We start from the raw sequence: 20,060 nt of genomic DNA on the forward strand, positions 1-20,060 counted from the left end.
TTGGACACGAGAATGGGGTCAAATTAGGTCATCTATCAGTTGAACTCCAACCTCCGTGCATGTGCTGCGTTGAGATGACGTTTTGACGCAGTTTTTTGCTTTCAGTTGATACCTTGATACCAGTTAAAACATTTTCCTCTCTAACCTGTTTAGCCCGACAACTATGGCATCGGGAGCGGGGCCCTCGCACAAGTTACGACATGTTTGTGAGCTGTGTGATGTCAGAGTAGAGTCTGGTGAGTTGTTTGTTTTCCTGGATTTGGGGAGGGGGGCGATTTGTTTTGACTTTGCTGGAGAAGTCTGTTTTACTCCAAAATTATCTTCCCGTTGTTCCCTCATAGTTGAAATCACAGACATAAAAGACGACAGCAGCAATTCACGAATCAATTCTAAATCTTGTAAAATCGTTAGATTGTCGAAAGGTCGTGTCAAATTCACAAAAACTCACAACTTTAAATCTAACTACTAACTTTGTAATAAAAGTTTAAAATTAAGGTTCTAAATTTCAAATAACATCCTTCAGATTGGCCCCTAGCTTATCAGGACACCATGTCCAGGCGGTTTAATCCTAACAATATTGCTGATTCATACTCCAACCCAAACTCTAACTCTAACGCTACTGCAGTACTGGTTAACTCTATTACCCTAATCCATCCTAGGCTTGGTGCAAAATTGTCCTGATTGGCTAGGGGCTCAACTGTGAAGGTACCAAAACATCCCGATACCCATCAATAATACCGAGTTGATAAAGAGACAGAGCTCGTCTCAAAAGCTCCCCATTGTAGCAAACTCTTTTGTTGTGTCAAAATAATGTTTGTCACAATACTAGTAGATTTGTATTATGAATGTTGGTGAATAACTGTTGACATTACCTCCTGTAGCGTCCACACTACAGGCCCACTTCACAGGGAAGCGGCACCAGCGACTGCTGAGCATGAAGGAGGGTCATGAGAACCAGGCAGACAGAAGTGTGTTCATCACAGGCTTTGGCAAAGGAACATCAGAACTGGAACTCACCGACTACTTCAACAAGTACGGCAACGTTTCCAACGTCTTCATGGACAAAGACAAGGTTGGTGTTAGGGAAAATGTTGTGACATTTTACGTCAAACTTGTAAACGATGCGTAATGTTTATCAGATTTTAATGTGACTGTATCAAGACTTTGTGTAGCAAGACCTTTGTGACTTTTTAATGTTAAAACTGTAAGTGATACGTAATTCAGCGAGGTATTGACAAAAAAATTAACCATTCATCAAAAGGGGTCCTCAGAGATTTGATCTTAGTGACAAATATAACCTTATAATTCAAGAAAAACTTGACATTTGAAGATCACAATGACAACAGTCTTTGTATGACCAAGGACATTATAATTTATATAGGTACATACAGTCCTTCCTTGGTACAACCATATCTTTCTTTGCAGGGTGCATATGCTATTGTAGAGTTCAGCACAAAGGACATTGCCCATGCTGTACTTCAGTCGTCACCCCACTTCCTTCATGGACAGGAGCTGACCATCAAACCCAGAGAAGTGAAGGCTTTCTCTCCTAAGAGTAAACACAAGAGGCAGATGGGGACGGCAGACGGGCAGGGTGCAGACCAGGAGGAGCTCTTAAGAGCCATGTGTAGTCAGCAATCGGTAAGAGTTTTTTTTGTCATATATTTATGCAGGATTTACCAGCATAGACCCGCTGGACAGAGCCTCCTGGAAACGGGGACAGTCACAGTCTGTTGTTTCCTACTTGCAAGGGTCAGATATGTTCATAGATGGCTTCAAGGCAAACCACCAGACCACACTGTAATTGGGGAGGTGAAAGTCTTCTCTTATGTTGACAATCCAATTATGTAATTTAGACCAACTTAAGTACTAGTAATTTTTTCTATATAATTACCTTTTATTAAAATCAGATTTGTATGGTAAGGTACTCATGCATACAGAACCTTTTATTCGAAAGAAAAACATTATTGGTTACATAGCATTCTGTTATGAAGCATACTTTTACATTAGCCTGTATTTACACAAGCTCTCAGCCGGAGGTTACTGACCACAAGGCGGTCACGGAAACCGGCTGGACACTAGGAGCGCGATTCGTCAGGCTAACTTTTACATGTATTCACACAGGTTAATGACCAGATGAGCATGTTGATGCAGTACCACCAGATCCCACCAGAGGGAGTTCGTGTCAGGTACCTGGTCTGCAACCTCCTACAGGAAGTATTGAAGGAGTTTTTCCCAGCCTGCAGAGTTTTCCCCTTTGGTTCATCAGTGAACGGGTTTGGGAGGCCAGCATGTGACCTGGACTTGTACCTGGACTTCGGACGCTCAAAATTTGACTACCAGTTTGCAACATCAAGCAGTGTTTCAGAAAAGGTGACAAAAACTGTTTGGTGTATTTCTCTATTTGCTTGACCTGTGTTAAACTGTAGGCATCTGTCTTGAAAGTTGAAGAAAACTTCAATAATGACATTTTGAAAATAGACACAGTGTATTTCAAAAAGGATGATAACTACAATGTATGTAAATAAAACAAAGATTTTATTCTAAACATTTCAAATTTCCAATGTCAACGAAGCTATAGAAACTTTGCTACATCATAGTACAATGTACATGAATATGTTACCTGTGTTACAAAATCTCTTGCTGCCAGGGGCTAATTAGCCCCCTCCCAATGGCCGCTAGGAGTGTGATTTAGTCAGGCGACATATGTAGACGTTGCAGCATTTCCAGGGGTCCAGATATTATAATAAACACAAAATCATTACAACTTGCAGAATTTGACTGATCTTGCAAAAGGAGAAGCTACAGTAAAGGAGACTGTTGACTCTGAAGAGATTAACTCCACAGAGAAAGCCGAGTTAGACAGTGACAACATGATCTCCATGGAGGACATTGAGTCAGCCTCAGTTGAGGAGCTACTGGACTTGCTGGCAAGCATCCTAAAGAGATGCGCACCTGGTTGTGCCAAAGTTCAGGTGGTCCCTTCCTCCAGGTGTCCTGTGGTCAAGTTCATTCACAAGGATACGGGACTCCGTTGTGACATCTCCATCAACAACAGGTATTTCTTTAGCTATCAGGGAAAACATTTCAAATGAAAATTCTTCTGAGTGTCCCTGTATGGATGATGATTTTTGCAGAGTGTGCTACATATTAAGAACGGTTTCTATTGTGAAATAGCTGGTTTTATGTATTGTACATGTGTATTGGTAAAATTGTTGTAGTGGCATCGAATGGCAGGCTTAAGTGGACACGAGTCCAAGATGTCACGTGTATGATTTCTGGCATTCCTGGCTAAATGTTGTGTCCTTGGGAAAGGCACTTAACACGACTTTCCTCACTCCACCCAGCTGTAAAAATGGGTACTTGATTGTGGAGGTAAAAGGCAGTGGAAGGAGAGGGATGTGATCCGCCTTCCAATACTGTGCCCTAGACCCAGTGAATGACAACCTACTGTACCTATGGCCTCAAAAAGGCTATGGGACTACCTTTACCTTTTAAAATCACATCATAATAATCAAGAAAAATGTTTTGTTTTGTCAAAGAAAGAAGACACAAGTAAATAAGACATTTAAATTGAATCTGTGTTGTCCAAAGTGTTGTTTTTTGTTGATGGATCCTTTTCTGGACAAAAAAACAAGATAGAAAAGAATGCCGTACATGTATTAAGCTTGTTGATATATCTTTACCCCTCCCCCCCCCCCCCCCAGACTTGCCCTCCATAACACAGAGCTGCTGCATGTGTACAGAACAGTACACCCTGGCCTGAGACCGCTGGTGTTTGTAGTCAGGGAGTGGGCCCGACTGAGTGGGATAGCCGGTAACAGTGCGGGGGGAGGGCCACGACTCACCAACTATGCCCTGACATGGATGGTGGTGTTCTACCTACAGACAGAAGGTGTCCTGCCGTCAGTACAAGAACTCAGGGCTGTGTGTGGTAAGTACTAGTGTTGTCTCAGTATAATTTAGGATCTGTAATATTAGTGGCATCGTATGGCGCAATCGGTAGGGCGTTTCGCCCAGAACCGAGAGGTCCCAGGTTCAAAACCACCGGTATGCCCCGATGTTGTGCCCTTGGGAAAGGCACTTAACACGAATTTCCTCACTCCAGGTGTAAATGGGTACCTGACTTCGGTTGGGGAAGGTCGTATTGAGGTCACCTGCTGGCGCCAAATGGCAGCCTCCAGACCCTTGCGACAGTTTCATAAAGTGCAAGTGTGCAAATATGTATCATGTGTATTATTGTGTATTATGTGATTGTAAACCCTGCAGCAATTCAGCATTGACTGCCATTGCATGGGTAATTTCAGACCAATAAACCATTTATCATTATTATTATTATTATATTCACAATAAATGATGGATAGAATAGATGTTTCAGCTTGCAAACAAATGATTCTTTACATTTGTATAAGCTAATCTTGCCTAGGGTACAGTAAAAGCTGGGAAGCTTGGAAATTATTTTTGCTTCTCAACTGATTTTCCATTCATTTATGTAAGACTAAGGTTGACGGAATTTTTATGCCACAGTACTTGAACTTTTATGATGAAAAGGAAAAAATTGATTTAACGACTCTTTTACATTTCCCATTTTTTTCCAGAGCCCTCTGAGGCATTGTTGGTAGATGGTTGGAACTGTTCCTTTACAAGACAGATGGACAAATTCCCAACCAAGGATAAATCTCAAGGTACATTTTGTATCTACAAAAGATCCTTCCACTGAGATTGCAATTGCTGTTATATGTTGTATAATTAATAGGATTATTGCTCTGCATGTATCTGATCTCTTTAAAGTTCTAGTCTTTAAAGTATTAGTCTTCAATGGACAGGTGTTAAAGATTCCTGCCAACCGCTAAATTCTTCAGTTCAACATGAGAAGAGTCTGTCTTACATTAACATTGAGAACTCTATGTGTCATGCTTTCCTTACAGTTGAACTGCTGAAGGGGTTCTTCCACTTTTTCAACAAATTTGAGTTTGAAACTTCAGTGGTCTCTCCTCTGACTGGACAGCACCTATCAGTCACCCAAGTTTCAACCAATCAGATCATCTCCACAGTTGGTGTGCAAGGAGAATCCACCAATCAGAATCGTGACCAGTCACAGGCTTTGCAAACAACCAATCAGGCTTCAACTTCCCAGGAAGTGGCAGCCAATGAGAGATCAGATAGCTGTCAACAGTTCAAGATTGGGCCAATCAACATTCAGGATCCATTTGAGTTAAGCCACAATGTAGCTGGAAACGTCAACGAAAAAACTGCACAAAGGATTGCAGAGGAATTCAACAAGGCAGCCGAGATTTGTGCAAAGCAGAATTTTGGCACAAAGATGTCTTATTTACCAGAGTCAGTGCCATGGGGGGTTGCGAAGTTGTTGAAAACTGCTGCAAAATCAAAACAGCAGACGAAGAAGCAGTGTCTCCACCAAACCCCAACAGGGTCTCCCAGCCCCGTGTCACCTGAACAGAGGTCACCTGGGGTGCCTAGTGAGAAGGCACCGGAGAGAGATTTGGTGATTCCAATACAAATGAAGATGTCAAAACTGCCACCACACTTTGTAACCGCTTTTTCTAACTCTGATGAGTTGAGACAAGCTTGGTGTGAGAAAGTGGAAGGTTTCGTGGGAGAACTTTTCACTCATGTACTCAAGATGGAAGAGCGGTCTAAGATTGCAAAGGCAGAAGATATCCAAGAAAGGTTGGAAGAAGTTTCTAAAACCACAGAAACTTGTGTGAGTTTGAATGAAGTTGAACAAAGCGACATCAGAGGCAGGAAACGAGCTCACAGCCCTGTGGAACAAGAGTCAAATGTGAAGGTCAAACGTGAAGAGTGTTCTGAAGGGACTGATCTTGATCTTGAAGGTACAGAGGTCAATGAACGCCAAGGTCACTCACATATCAGTGAAGGGCATTTGAAGGTGACTTATGTCACCAAACACAGAGTGTGGGTGGGCAGGAGGAAGGTACGCAGGAACCTAGCTAAGGATGCAATCCCAGGACTCTCATTGGAGGAGCAAGTGACCAATCAGATTGTAGAAGAGGACCCAGCGGGTGGGACGGAGATGGTTTTCCAGGTGCATTATGGGAGGAAGTATGAAGTCAACAGCACAGCATTGGATCTGAGGTTCTCACCAGGGAAGGGGGGCAGGGAATTCTGGGACTTGTTTCACTTCCTGGAGTTGTTTCTGGTCAAAATGGTGGATAATCACATGATGGAATAAAATTCATCTGTCATGAAATAAAGTACTCAATGAGGTATTGAGATTGAGAGGTTGTATTTTGAGGCAATTTTTCCAAGAAATTTAGAAAAATACTGCTATTGAGCCCACTATGATATATTGTAGAACACATGACATCTATCGATAGAGAATGGTATTACTAAAGAAGGGGCAGACTCATTTTATACACATCCAAATTGTTTTATTTTGAAATTCATTTTTTTAACATTTTGTACATGAAGTCGATCATTTCCAAAGGGTATGTCTTGGCTAGCAGTTAATACAAAATAGTATGTGAGAATGGTGATAAAGCAATTATGATTTCAGAGCAACAGAAAAGTTAACACAACTATTTCTGACAAAAAAAAGTAGATACAGTGTGAAAATTGAAAATATAGATTATGTTTTGTTTAAGTTTTTTTACTTATTGATAATTGATATAAGAGTTTTGCATTGAATTTCAAGATTGAACTTGTAGTGTTCAGTCAGACACAAGCTAGAAGGTGGGTTGTTCACATCATACTGGCAATTACAAGGCAGATATTCCCAGTTACAAAGTGACTTAGGGTGACATGTACATGTATGTATGTAGCTGTGATACCAAAGTATGATTCACCTAGATATGACTTGGAAAATTGTAATGCCAAGACCATTTTTAGTTTGTTTCATGTAAACTTCATGGAAATGTCTGAGGAAGAAAACCCATGTATGTTCCTCACAGGCCTGATAAATGATCACATACTACCTCATGAATGGTTGTGTACACTTCTTTTATACCTTATCTTCTGCCCAACAAGCCCTTGTCAGTAGGTCCTACACATTCTTTCACCTTGTTAAACAAAACTATTTAACTTTTAACATTATATTTCCCATTCCTTAAAATGTATAGACTAACATACAACTGTAACTTGTAGCTTTTTTGCACATCCATGGCCAACTGTTAATGAATTAGGACTGTATGTAGAGTTTTTTTCAAGTATTCAGTAGTGTCTAATTATTCTCCTGAATTATGATTTGCTGTGAAAACCATAATAAGACTTATGGACATAAGACAAGTATATCAAGTTTTCTTTCTTGAGAAGACTTAAATAACTCTATATCTAATCCGTTTCCTGATTCCCCAAAATTGAATATGGTAAAATATTTCTACTTTCCATTACCTTTAGAGTGTAACACTTTAAAGAAAGGTACTGGAGAAGTGATCAAACTTTTCTCTACTTAGATTGTTAACTTCTACATGTCTACTACCACGAAAGCTTACAACTTCACATAATCAAAAAAGTTTTCTATCAGTACTGCGTTAAACTTCCATAGTTGAACTACAAACACTGACAATGGTAACAATTTCACAGTATTCTGGTGATACGTGGACATGGAACTGCATAATCTTTAAAATGTTATTGTTCAACATATACACATCAATATACATGTACATCAAGGATTGTCTTCAAACAGATACTGCAACAAAAATACTTTTAAAATGTACTGTATTTACATTGCATAATACACGCTGTGGGTTGTTTTAAAACCATTAGAAGGTCTTCTCCTAGCTAAGGTAATTATCATGTCCGTGAGCAAATTGCCGGACAACCCTGCAACGGTGGTTTACAAAATAGACATCAAAAATAAGATCCTCAACATGCCAATAACGTTTGATGGTTAGCTGTTTGAATACTATATCCAAATTTCATCACTCACATCAAAGAGCGGGTTTTGATTGTGTGTTGCTTTGTGAAAATGCCTGCCATTGGCTGACTCATTTCCTGCCTAGAATGATTGGCACCAAATAAGGTCATACTCTAAAGCTTAGACATTTTATAGTTTGATGATACTTGGAAGATTTCTCTTATCAATGGCCTGTTCCTAGTAACAATACCCAATAACATGATTCAACACCTTTGAAGTATATCATATTCAACTATGTCTAACTCTGACAGTATGCCAATTCTGCACCTTTAACTACACTTGAAACCTAGGTACAACAGACCTTCTCTAAGGATTTTACCTATTGCCTTAAACACAATTTTATATATCAACAATGTAAATTGGAAATTGTAGATTTACATTGTATTAGGAAGTATTGTAGAACCCAGACACCAAAATCATCCTCACTCTGACACCCAAACCAAATTGTGTAAAATACAGATTTTGAACTCGCTTTTATAAAAAAATTTCAATCATTCATTGCATATGGCGGCTTTATGTACACAATCTCTTTCCAAATATGCTGGTCTCAAAACTAAACAATAGTTAGGAAGAGTCATACAGTTTACCACATACAGTCTGTATCTTCTAAGTACAAAGTAAAGGTGCACATTTTCACTGTATCTGCCTTGTGGTACATACTTGTTTCTGGTTGCGCTAGTGGTATATGTTCCACATTGCAGTTTGTTGGATTGCACAGTAAGTTGTTCATCTTCTAATGACTTAGTTTCCTTATTTTACCTCGATAATGACGAAACCCTTTTTTTTACTTGAAGGGAACAGCTTCATTGCATCAGAGTTTGATTTTTTAATAAGTCAGGGCTCGAAATAGTGGGTGCATGTGCACCCAGTGCACCCAAAATTGGAGCTGTGCACCTAATTTTTGACTGTGGGTGCACTGGTGCACCTATATATTTTTGTAGCCTGTAGGGTTAAGGTACTATTGTACACTAGTATACAGAATATTCTTGAAATGTAAGTATAAAAAACAGCATGATAACTTTTTGCTGTACTTTATTTAATGTATTATTTGTTTGAAATTTTAAAGTTAGCTATAGAATTACAGATTGAAGTTCTTAAGAAAGGCAGCAGCGTTAAACTTTGTAATTATGTTCAGAAGAAAATTCAACTTTATTTTATCTGGTGCACCCAAAATTCTTTCTGTGCACCCAATTTTTTGAGTTGGGTGCACCAGTGCACATATTCCCAAAGATGAATTTCGAGCCCTGTAAGTCCATACCGATAATCAATAACCTACAACTATTAGCTGCATGACACGTTCTAAGGACCTATCTTTGTACAATATACAAACTTGGCGGGTGGAAAATCATTGTTATTTCTTAATTATCATACTGTCAACAGTACCTTGTACCTGTACAGCGTTGAGCAGCTTGCAGTACTGAAGACCTATTACTTAAGACCTACATATACAATATATACCAACATGAACATTTCATATACAAAATTTTAGGAAAGTCTGGTGTATACGTAGTTAGGATATAGGAGATTCTTTATACACAAGCAGGTATTGATCTCACCTGCTAACATTTCGATGTCTATCAGACACCTTCTTCAGAGCTTCTGACGTATGACTGGAGTACTGCTTCTCACCGCTATAAGTAGCCGATGTAGGTGGCGCTTTTGCGGTAAGAACACTGTCCCAAACGTGGCTGAGTTTGTATCCCCCCTCGTCTCGGTTCATCACCAGTGTTGTAATAGCGGGGAGAAGCAGTACTCCAGTCAGAAGCTCTGAAGAAGGTGTCTGATAGACATCGAAACTTTAGCAGGTGAGATCAATACCTGGTTGTGTATAAAGAATATCCTATATCCTATATTCTACCAACCTGATGAAATTATTTTTGGAAATATATGTAGTTATTTGTCTGTGTCCTCCGTTTCTGTTCGACTGTGTTCTGCTTCTGAAAGAACTTCTTTTGGGGCGGGAGTAAACTTGAATCTGTAGTTCTCTTCGAGTTGCTGTTGTCTTCTCTGTTCTGCCAGGGCCTCCTCTCCTCCCATCTGAAAATGCAAGAGTTAAAGGTGAAAGTAAGGTGTAAAATAAGGTGTAAAGTAAGTTGATGAAAGCAGTGTTAAAGGCATCCAGAGCATTTTATGAGGCTTGAAAATTGAATAAAAAAACTCCAATTTCTAGTCATTCCTACACATAGTAAATTTCAATAACACTATAATACCATAACATATCGACATTAAAGGAGCAAAGATACTATGTCGTTGTGTGGTGAGAACTGATAGAAAATCCAAGCCCCAATAGACTGATCCTGACTGTCCATCGCAATTAGCGCTTCGACCAATGAAAGAGTGACTGCATGTCTGTCAAACATTTGCATTTTTATGTCTTAATTTTCCATTTCTACGTTTTGACGGAGGTGGGCGGGGCTATGGTATCAGTCTATTTACACTAGGCGCGTGAAACTAAAAGATCACCATGTAGCTTATTTTTGTTCCGCTTTTGAGCACTTTTGATAAGAAATCCGCACGCAAATGTGGTAAACAGTGGCATTAAATGTCAATTTCATAAAGATTACAGCAACTAGAATGTTTCCAGTTTTCAAGCCTCATAAAATGCTCTGGGTGCCTTTAAAAGGCCTAAATCACTGTTTTCCAGCGTAAACATGCATCATTTGTCAAGGTATGCCCATGGCTTGAGTGGTAAGCAATTGCACTGCTTTGCTGTGTACAAATGCATCAAATTCTGTGGATATGTGTGCAGGGTTTGATCCCAGGGTTGCCCCTGCTCAGACATACATGGATTGTAAGAGTCTTTTTATTTGTCATTTTGGATAGTGAAGTAAAACTGGTGACCCCAAGCATCAAACCTCTGCATGAAGAAGAACCCAATTCAGTTAATGACAAGACTAGAAGTTGACCTGATTAGTCCTCTCCCTATGGTCACTACGAAACCAAACCTATCAAGGCTGGACTCAAGGCTAACCCTGTGTTCATACATGTACTTACCAGCATTGTTACAATCATCTCTCTAAAGTACGACGTCTCTTCATCCCCCAGCAGATGGACATCATCATCATCACCATAGTAACCAGTGGTGATAATCTTCACCTCAATATTTCCTGTGGATGGTAAGAGAGCGAGTTTGTTTGTTCGTTTTATCAGAAATCCATTAGATTAGACTTGAAAATCTAAGTCTACTCTTCCTGGATTCATAAAAACGCAAACAAATGATAACAATAAGCACAAAACATAACACGCACATCCATTATGTCATTTCATGCATTGCAAACAAAACCTGAAAAGAAAGTCACAAAAATTGCAATCCTAATTATTCATAAATCAGTAAACGCAGTTTGTAAAGTCTCACTTTACAAAAAGACCTTGAGAAATTGAAGATGAGGTCGGGAATATTTCTCATGAAAGTGAGAAAATTAAATTTCATTGTTGTCCAAAAGTACACCTACTCCCCAAAATGAATTTCAAGCACTTGGGAGTCTTGCATGACCCTCGCAAAACCTTGACATTTGACCTCTGACCTTGCGTCTTCATCCCGGCCTTCTCCAGCTCCTCCTTCACAGTTTCCTCCATCTTCCTCCGGTCCTGGGCAGATATCCCATCATGCCCCTTGTTCTCCTGTGCACGGTCCTTGTCACCAAGCTGAATCTTCGTCACACGAACTTTGACCTGATCCTTGCTCCTCAAGTCCTGCTTAGATGGAGGAGTGGTGAAGGGGGGTTCTGAGGAAACATAGCGTAAGAAATATTAAGTTATGACTTTTCATTTTTTAAATCTGTCGGGTTACATAAATCCGTCACTTTGAAAACAGTGGGTTTGAGAGATCTTTAGTGCAGCATCCCCCATGTATGCACAGTTTAGATATATAGGAGTGCATTATTATACTGGGGGACGTTGGGTTGGAGATCTGGAAGTATCTTTTCGGAGTGGCGGAATCATGCACCCTGGTGGAATTATGTTAGTAGATGTTAAAGTTTATTGCATAAGCATGCCCAACCAAGGCTAAATGCATCAAGTTACCTAGAGAATGTTTCATTTATATCTATGATTTCGAGGTTTCAAAGTTGAAATCACCAGCCAATATGGCTTGAGTTGAGGCTACTGCTTATCAACTTGATTTACTTAATCATCAATACATGACATTGTATATCTTCAATAAGACTATTTCCACCTATAGCTATGTATTGGTGATCAACACAACAGAACACAGGCCATTTCATGAGCTTTGAAGCTCTTTTTAAGCTGTCTCTATACATTATGCCATAATTCAAGTATAAAAGCTCCCATTATGCCCCAAATACATGACGATAAACAAAGCCTGACCTTCCTCCTCCTCTTCCTCCTCCTCTAGAGTATCCACCTTGCCCCCCTCCCCCTTCGTCTCTGTTGCACTTTTCTTCTCCATCTTCTCCAGTAGTTTGTTCAGGGTGTTCGCCAGCTTTCGTGCTGCATCACTGCGATCCACCCCGGGATCTGTGCCCTCCTCAGCGTGAAGTTCTTCCTCAGCCTGGAAAAGGATTATAAAAAATCTATAATTTTTGGAATAAGAATAGCCTCCCTCCCTCCCCCTCTCTCTCTATCCCTTAGCTAGTGTAACTGTTTGACCGTTGTGGCACCACAGAAGAGCTGGCAACCAGTTTTCTCCCTTCTCAGTTTTTTGCTCTTCTTAATGTTTCACTTAGTGTCATGCCAGTCCATTCCCTGATTATGTCTTCTCATTAATAGCCTGAAAATGTCAAGACTGCTATTTGATAAATCAGCTTACCAACAGCTGATCTGTAAGGAAAATTCTTCACTTACCTCGTCAATGATGTCATCAAACTGCTTAGTCATCTCTTCACGGACTTTATTAGTCATCTTAGACAGCCTGGATTTGTGCTTAAGGCCACCAAGTTCTTCCTCAAACTCCTTCACAAACTCAGCATCTTCCTCCTCCTCTTCCTCCTCCTCTTCCTCATCTTCATCATCATCTTCTGTACTGCCAGTCATCTCCTCCTGCTGTGATGTGTATCTATCGGGGGTAAGAAGTAACAACCAAATAAAGTATTTAAAAGTACTATTGCTCAATGAATTCAATGAAAATTTGAGCTACTCTTTCACTGGTCATGACAGTAGATTATGTACAATATATACGCATTCATTAGTGTACTTACTGTGAAATTTCCCTGGCTCTATTTGACAAGTACAATGAACAGCGGACCAAGGCTTAATGTCCTTAAGAACTGAAAGTCTTTCCAGCAGCCTGCATGTCTCAGGTGAGTGACACAGCTGGGATTCGAACTCACAACCTCTTGGTCCAGAGGGAGGGTCACTAACCACTGGACTACCCACGCTACCAAATAGGAGGCTTGCTGTAGAACTGTCCAATTTTTTAACAACTAACAACCCAAATACACACTGTCATAGAGCTGTCTATCACAGTGGCTCAAAAGTGCAAAAAGATAATACCTTTCAACATATCGGAGGTCAAATCTTCATTAATGTCATACCTTAATGAGTCGTCGTCCTCCGTTTCCTGCCCCATGGCATCCTGGGAAGCCTCCTGTTCCCCCGTCTGCTTCTGGAGCCTTTCCTGTACGGCTTGTCTCACCACCTTCCTCAGATCACCAGTGTCAACGGAGTTGTCAAAGTTCAGACTCTCAATCTTCTGGTCGACATCTGGAGAAAAACAAAGGGGTGAGTTTTTCTGGAGGCAGGAATGTTTGTGGGTGAGAGGTTAGAGTTGATAGGTCAAAGGGCAGTATCATCATTTTTGCATATGTCAGTTGTTATTGTTTTAAGAATGTACTAATGTGGTTCATGTCCTCATTACCTCCATGAAGTATGGAGGTATAGTTTTTGGTCCAGTCTGTCTGTTGTTTGTGTGTGTGTGTGTGTGTGTGTGTGTGTGTGCGTGCCATCACCGTCAATTTGGGGCCTGCTGTTGGCCAACCTTGGTATTGCAGCTGAGCATTTGTTCTTTTTATCTTTGGTCCTGGACATGCTGTGGCCTTGTTGGTTGCTGCTACAATAAAAAATCATTCATTGTATGACCAAGCTAAGATGACTGTGGCTGATTAACTGGTGAGAGAAATAAGACTTAATCTTTAGCATACTGAAGTAGCTGTTTGGCATCCAACTCCCTATTGGTTACAGAGTAAGGCAGCAAGGAGAAGGTTAAAAAGTATTCTTGAGACCTGGCTAGTATGTAGGACTGACCTTCAATGTCTATCTCAGCCCCATCATCTTCTGCTTCCTTCACTCCCTTCTCCATGGCCTCCAGCAGGGTTTTCTGCAGTTTCCTCAGGGCTTTGTTCAGTTCTCTCAACTCCATCGTCTCAACCATGTCATTGTCTTCTTTTTCATCTTCTTCCTCCTCATCTTCCTTCTCAACTTCCACCTCCATATCGTCATCCTGAAACATCAGGGCAAAATTGATTTATTCATTCATTCATTTATTCACGAAATTTCAGTAAAGTTACTGTAGTAGCATCATGAAGAAAAAATTGTCAAAATTAGAAGAAGAAGTAATACAATTCTTTAAACATGTTCCAACTCCATTGAAATATGCACAATACATACTGTAATTCACTTTATCTTCACGGTAGCAAAATTTCACGGTGTAAGGAAAATGGACATTTTCACAGAACTTTAACTTCACGGTGGCGGCAAGTGACTTAAAGGACGGATGTGTGAGGGAATCATGAATAATAACGACAGGTCTTTCATGGTGATGATAAGTTCATGGTACAGAGGTGACTGTGAAAACTGTGAACATAAAGTTCCAGTGAAAGAAACAAAAATTACAGTACCTCATCATCATCATCATCATCTTCATCTAAATCCTCCCTTGTTGGCATGGCAACCTTTACACTGCCACGCCCTAGACCTTCACCCTTCTGCACATCATCCATACTTCTTGTCTCCATGACAACAGCATCCTCAGTCTCATCTGTTTCAATGGAAACCATGCTATCTGAAATCTCATTGGTCCCCGTTCCTGGGGTTCTGGATATCTCCAGTTCTGCATCTAAATTGTTCATAGCAGAGTCGTCTGTGTTCTCCATCTCCATCTCTTTTCTTCTATCTATTCCAATCTTGGCAAGGTTCTCTTTCAACTTTTGCTCCTCCCTTTCCTTTTCTTTCTCCAGGGTTGCCTTCTTCTCCTGTAGTTTCCTCTTCAGTTCTGCAATCTTAGCTTTCTGTCTTAGTTCACTTTCTGTGAAAAGAGAGAAGTAAATATTTTCAAACTTTAAAGAAAATAGACCACAATTTTATCATTACTGTAGCAAAAATATGCAAAATAGCAAAACTTAATACAACATGACATTTGTTGTCAAAGAAGACAGGCTTGGCTGCATACCTGCTTGTATTCTGGCATGTGGAGCAGTCATGCATATGATTGGCTATAAATGACAGACATGACTGTGATTGGCCCTTACTTAAATGACAGACAGGACAGACGTGCCTGTGATTGGTCCCTCACCTTCCTGTATTCTGAGGTACTCCACAAACTGCTCGTGAGGCAGGACAGAGTTGCACATGATTGGCTGAGTTGCAGATGATTGGCTGGTACTTAAATGAAAAACAGGACAAGCAAGCCTGTGATTGGTCCCTGACTTAAATGACAGACAGGACAGACATGCCTGTGATTGGTCCCTCACCTTCCTGTATTCTGAGGTACTCCACAAACTGCTCGTGAGGCAAGACAGGGTTGCACATGATTGGCTGCGGCTTGTGGCTCTGCAGGGGGCGTAGGTAGGGGTGGTGACAGATCTTCGTCGTGTGGATCGTGATGATGTAGTTACACGAGGACGGCTCGTCTACGCGGTTAATGTAATCTCCCATTCCCTCTTCACACAAGAACTAGAAAATATACGTCAACGAAGGTTAGACATCCAGGTAACACAATACGCCAAATAGCAGTTACTCAAGCAACTGGATAAGATTTTGGAAACGGTCAGACATTTCAAGTAGCATCCGCTGTCTGACAAAAAGTCTGACCGTTTCCAAAATCATATCCAGTTGCGTGAGTAACTGTTATTTGGCGTAACTAGAAAATATGTTTAGAAAAAAATATATATGAAGTCTGAGAGAAGACATACCTATTTTAATTGAAAAGAAAGTATTCAGACAGTTCTAGACAGGGCTCTAGCCAGATTGAATTTTTTCTGTCATCCCAGTTCCCATTGACAGAAACATCCTACAAAGAATATTTTTTTCCATCATAGTATACTTGTCATGTTTCTGTCATTTTATTCAAATTTTGACATTTTCATATCTTTATTTACTGATTTTTGTCCGTCAAGGTTGACAGAATGGTCTTAAAGTGATTTCTTAAATGACGGAAAGATGGGTGCTGGCTAGAGCCGTGATACTAAATGCAGATATGAAAAAGATTCCAATTTTTGTTGTAAATATAGAATACAACATGGCGTACTCTGTATCACTCTGCGGGTACGATCACCTGATGGCTGTAGGATGTACTCCATTCCATGTCATACCAATCCGAAAAAACACACATTTCAATACGAAATGTGCCAGAAGTTGATTTAAGTTGATGTCCTCAAACAAGAAATTGTAACAACAGCAATTCCAACGTCTGAATTCGGTATTCAAATTTTGGACAGTGGTGCAACCGGCGCACGCAAAGTGGGTTTGAATGATTCTATGGAAGCCCATGTGATAAAAGTAGAACCCTGTGTGTCACTCGGTCTGGAACACCCATATCGACCGTTATCTTGCCCCAGATATGACATAAAGAGATATATTCTGAATAGATGTGTAGTGACATTCCCTGACTCCTCCCTGACTTACCCTGACCTCCGCCTGTCGGTAGTGCCCCGTGAGGTCGCAGGTTGTCCCGTTGACGTACTTCTGACTGTGGTAGCGCTGCAGTCGATGGCTGCCGGCAGCCTGCAGGGACAAACATGCAGAGAGTTATCTCCAAGCAACGCATCTATAAACAGCGCCCCCTGTGCTGCAGTGCAATGTGAACCGGTCAGAATTGCCTTGAGGTAGGTGACAGATGGTCACCGAAATGTCGGTTGAATGAATCACTCGGTTGTGTAAAAAGACTCTTTTTATTCATTAATATTATCTGTCATAAAAATTGTGTTGCCAGAAAACATTATGATCATACATACATGAATATTCTACCATAATTTTGTTTGGATTGCAACGACTCCATACATGTATTGCAGTGAGTGTAGTATGCACAAGACAAAAGCAAGTTTTTCTGTCAATTGTTACAGGAAAAACATGAGGCTATATGATAAGAGCAAAGAAATTGGTATTGAAATGTTTCCCTGGCTTGGACCAGCTTCCAGAAAAAGTAAAATGTAGCTATTTTCACTTGTTGTTCTGATATCATTTGGTGAACTTCAATATATTTGATATATATCTAGTGATATTCATTATATGTCCGAGGTATTCTAAATTCTTTGAGTGAAGACAATACGTGTACAGTATTTCTAAACAAGCCATGCGTGTAGTCCTACCTCATTGGAAGTGTTGGTCCAGTTTTTGTCAGACTCGTAAAAGCCGATGTAGTAGATATCACCTTTAATTTCACCTTCTGTAACATTGAGGAAAAAAATACATAAAACATTCTTGAAAAAGTTGAAGCATGTTGTAATGTACTGTGTAGTGAGCTGAGAGAGAAATAAGAAAACAAAGAAAGCTCTTTTACCTTCCATATGATACTGTCTAATGTTTTTCCCATAACAGAACTCGTATGTCCACCAGTCTTTCTCCTGTAAAGAAATCATACATTGTTACAATAATCTATGTGAGAAACGCTCAGAAGTTTTAGACGGACTTAGGCAATAAAGGGGCCTCTAAAACACCATTTTTTTCTTAGAACTCATACAACTTCATACAAATTAAGATCAATGCATCAGACGAAATAATAAAGACCGCAATGAATTAATTGCTGTTTAATGATTATTGAATAATTTTTTTTGCATTTGGATCTGACCAGCAGTTACATGTAGATGATGGTAAAGCATTTCAAAATGGTGACATTCTGAACATACATACATATGTGTATTTTTGGCAAAGATGGGAAGAACATAATCTGCATTCTCTAGCCAGTAAGGGTGGGTATCGGTTTGCTGGTCCTGTCTCGGATCCGGTACAACATCCAAGAACAGATTAAAAAAAGGTTTTTGCATCCACTACAAAGTACCTTAGTTGGTGAGACATGGTGCCTTCCCCATAGGTGCGAGTAGGTAGGAGATGTTGGGTTAGGATTACACAGTTAGATGTAGTTGTTACGTACCTTGGTGAGACATGGTGCCTTACCGGTACTAGTACCTTGGTGAGACATTGTGCCTTCCCCATAGGTGCGAGTAGCTATAGGTAGGAGATGTTGGGTTAGGATTACACAGTTAGATGTAGTTGTTACCTTGGTGAGACATGGTGCCTTACCTTGGTGAGACATGGTGCCTTACCTTGGTGAGACATGGTGCCTTACCTTGGTGAGACATGGTGCCTTACCTTGGTGAGACATGGTGCCTTACCTTGGTGAGACATGGTGCCTTCCCCATGGGTGCGAGTAGGTAGCCTGAGATATTAGGTTAGGGTTAGGATTACACAGTAATTAGATGTAGTAGTTACCTTGGTGAGACGTGGTGCCTTCCCCATGCTGGGTGCGAGGACGTACACTGTAGGAGATGTTGGGTTAGGGTTAGGATGACACAGTAAGATGTAGTAATTACCTTGGTGAGACATGGTGCCTTACCTTGGTGAGACATGGTGCCTTCCCCATGGGTGCGAGGAGGTAGGAGATGTTGGGTTAGAGTTAGGATGACACAGTTAGATGTAGTAGTTACCTTGGTGAGACATGGTGCCTTCCCCATGGGTGCGAGGAGGTAGGAGATGTTGAGGTTCTGTTGGTTCTCCTCCTCCTCTTCCTCCTCCCCCTCCCCCTGACCCGACACCTTGGGTAGCACGCACTGGTACTCCTGCCCATACTTAGAAGCCACGTACAAAACATCCGGCAGTAGTGCCTGTAGATACAAACATTTACATCTCAGTGTCATGTATATATGCTTAATGAGTAGCAGCCTCACAGTTGAGCTCCTGGTTCCAATTAGTTGGTAACTGGGAGACCCCAGTTCGAATCCGAGGAAGGCCATCCTGGTTGGAGCTGCATTTGTCTTTTGGAAGGGGCATAAAATGGGCCGGTCCCGTGATCGAGGAGGTGCCTCGCGCACTATGTACCTTAGAGTTAGACTGGCTGTACTTCAGATGAAAACATACTTAGTCTAGTACATGTGCATATCGGTGGGAGTCTGCATGGGGAATTCTGATGACAATTTATGCTAAGGAGGACCTGTTACATGTTATGCTTAATTCAGGAAGGCTGACTGCCATTTAGGTGCCACTTCCCTATGGATTATGTTGAAAAAAAAATGGGTTTCACTTCGAAAGGCATGCAGGTCCCCAACCTGGGTCCCGATCAGTGTCTGCAACTGTACTATTGTATCCAGTAGTAGATAAAAAAGATTTGCTCAATTCTTCTATATCAAAACCACTTATGCTATTTCCTCAGGTGCATATGAGAAATTAATTCATGATACGAAATATGCAGAAATATGGTCTTGTCACATTCTTACAAATATGATTATGATGGTAAAAATCACTCAGCGAAGCCTATACTGGCTGATTCAACAAATGTTCATACGAACCCCTAAGAGAACTCTAAATGAGCAAATTTATTAGTTGGCTCCAAGGGCACTTTAAAATCTATGTCACATATGGGACGCGAATAAATAATAATTTGTTGATCATTGTAACATAAATCTGATTCTGAACGCACCTCAGTCCTTTCTACTGGAGTATTTTGAATCTCTATCCCATATTTCATCTCGTTCAGCTCCTCGATGTGAAGTAAGCAGTTCATTTGATGGAAAAACAGCAGCAAACTGCACAGAAACACAATTTTCCTTCCGCCTTCCTCCATCTTGGGTTTTGATGTACGCCTGCGTAGTACACGTTAGCGGTGTCACAGCGACACCTGGCGGCTTGTAGATAAAAAGCAGCTGTCAAAACAAATAGAGAATCTGCTATTCTGTGTAGGTAAAACTAGAATCTATGTTTTAGTGTAGTGTTCACGCCATCTCAAAGACATCTTAAGATAATAAGATTACTTTACGATCTGTAGATATTAAAACGA

The 20,060-nt window shown here is 40.6% G+C and overlaps 2 protein-coding genes across 5 annotated transcripts; one reads left to right on the top strand and one right to left on the bottom strand.

The window, feature by feature from the left end:
- The first annotated feature begins 43 nt into the window (after positions 1-43).
- LOC136446515 (speckle targeted PIP5K1A-regulated poly(A) polymerase-like) lies at positions 44-7,097 on the top strand. Its single transcript, XM_066444908.1, has 8 exons — positions 44-236; positions 882-1,072; positions 1,426-1,641; positions 2,125-2,373; positions 2,775-3,058; positions 3,708-3,934; positions 4,599-4,685; positions 4,929-7,097. The coding sequence occupies exons 1-8, from the start codon at positions 164-166 to the stop codon at positions 6,212-6,214; spliced, it is 2,613 nt and encodes an 870-aa protein (XP_066301005.1). The 5' UTR covers positions 44-163; the 3' UTR covers positions 6,215-7,097.
- LOC136446516 (protein OS-9-like) lies at positions 6,963-19,878 on the bottom strand. 4 transcript variants are annotated; one of them, XM_066444910.1, is made up of 15 exons: positions 19,704-19,878; positions 18,715-18,891; positions 17,571-17,634; positions 17,380-17,456; positions 16,697-16,795; positions 15,544-15,745; positions 14,692-15,098; positions 14,099-14,294; positions 13,390-13,558; positions 12,701-12,911; positions 12,224-12,407; positions 11,422-11,622; positions 10,892-11,004; positions 9,787-9,934; positions 6,963-9,403 (listed from the first exon to the last, which is right to left on the bottom strand). In XM_066444910.1, exons 1-14 carry the CDS (start codon positions 19,845-19,847, stop codon positions 9,791-9,793), a joined length of 2,388 nt encoding a protein of 795 aa, XP_066301007.1. In that variant the 5' UTR covers positions 19,848-19,878; the 3' UTR covers positions 6,963-9,403; positions 9,787-9,790. The 4 variants fall into 4 exon arrangements, with proteins under 4 accessions (XP_066301007.1, XP_066301006.1, XP_066301010.1 ...); XM_066444909.1 differs by having other exon boundaries at positions 6,963-9,934; XM_066444913.1 differs by lacking the exons at positions 18,715-18,891; positions 19,704-19,878 and adding an exon at positions 18,624-18,694 and having other exon boundaries at positions 6,963-9,934.
- Positions 19,879-20,060: the final 182 nt, after the last annotated feature.

The sequence above is a fragment of the Branchiostoma lanceolatum genome, chromosome 12 (genome assembly GCF_035083965.1).
Source record: "Branchiostoma lanceolatum isolate klBraLanc5 chromosome 12, klBraLanc5.hap2, whole genome shotgun sequence".
NCBI lineage: Eukaryota > Metazoa > Chordata > Leptocardii > Amphioxiformes > Branchiostomatidae > Branchiostoma > Branchiostoma lanceolatum.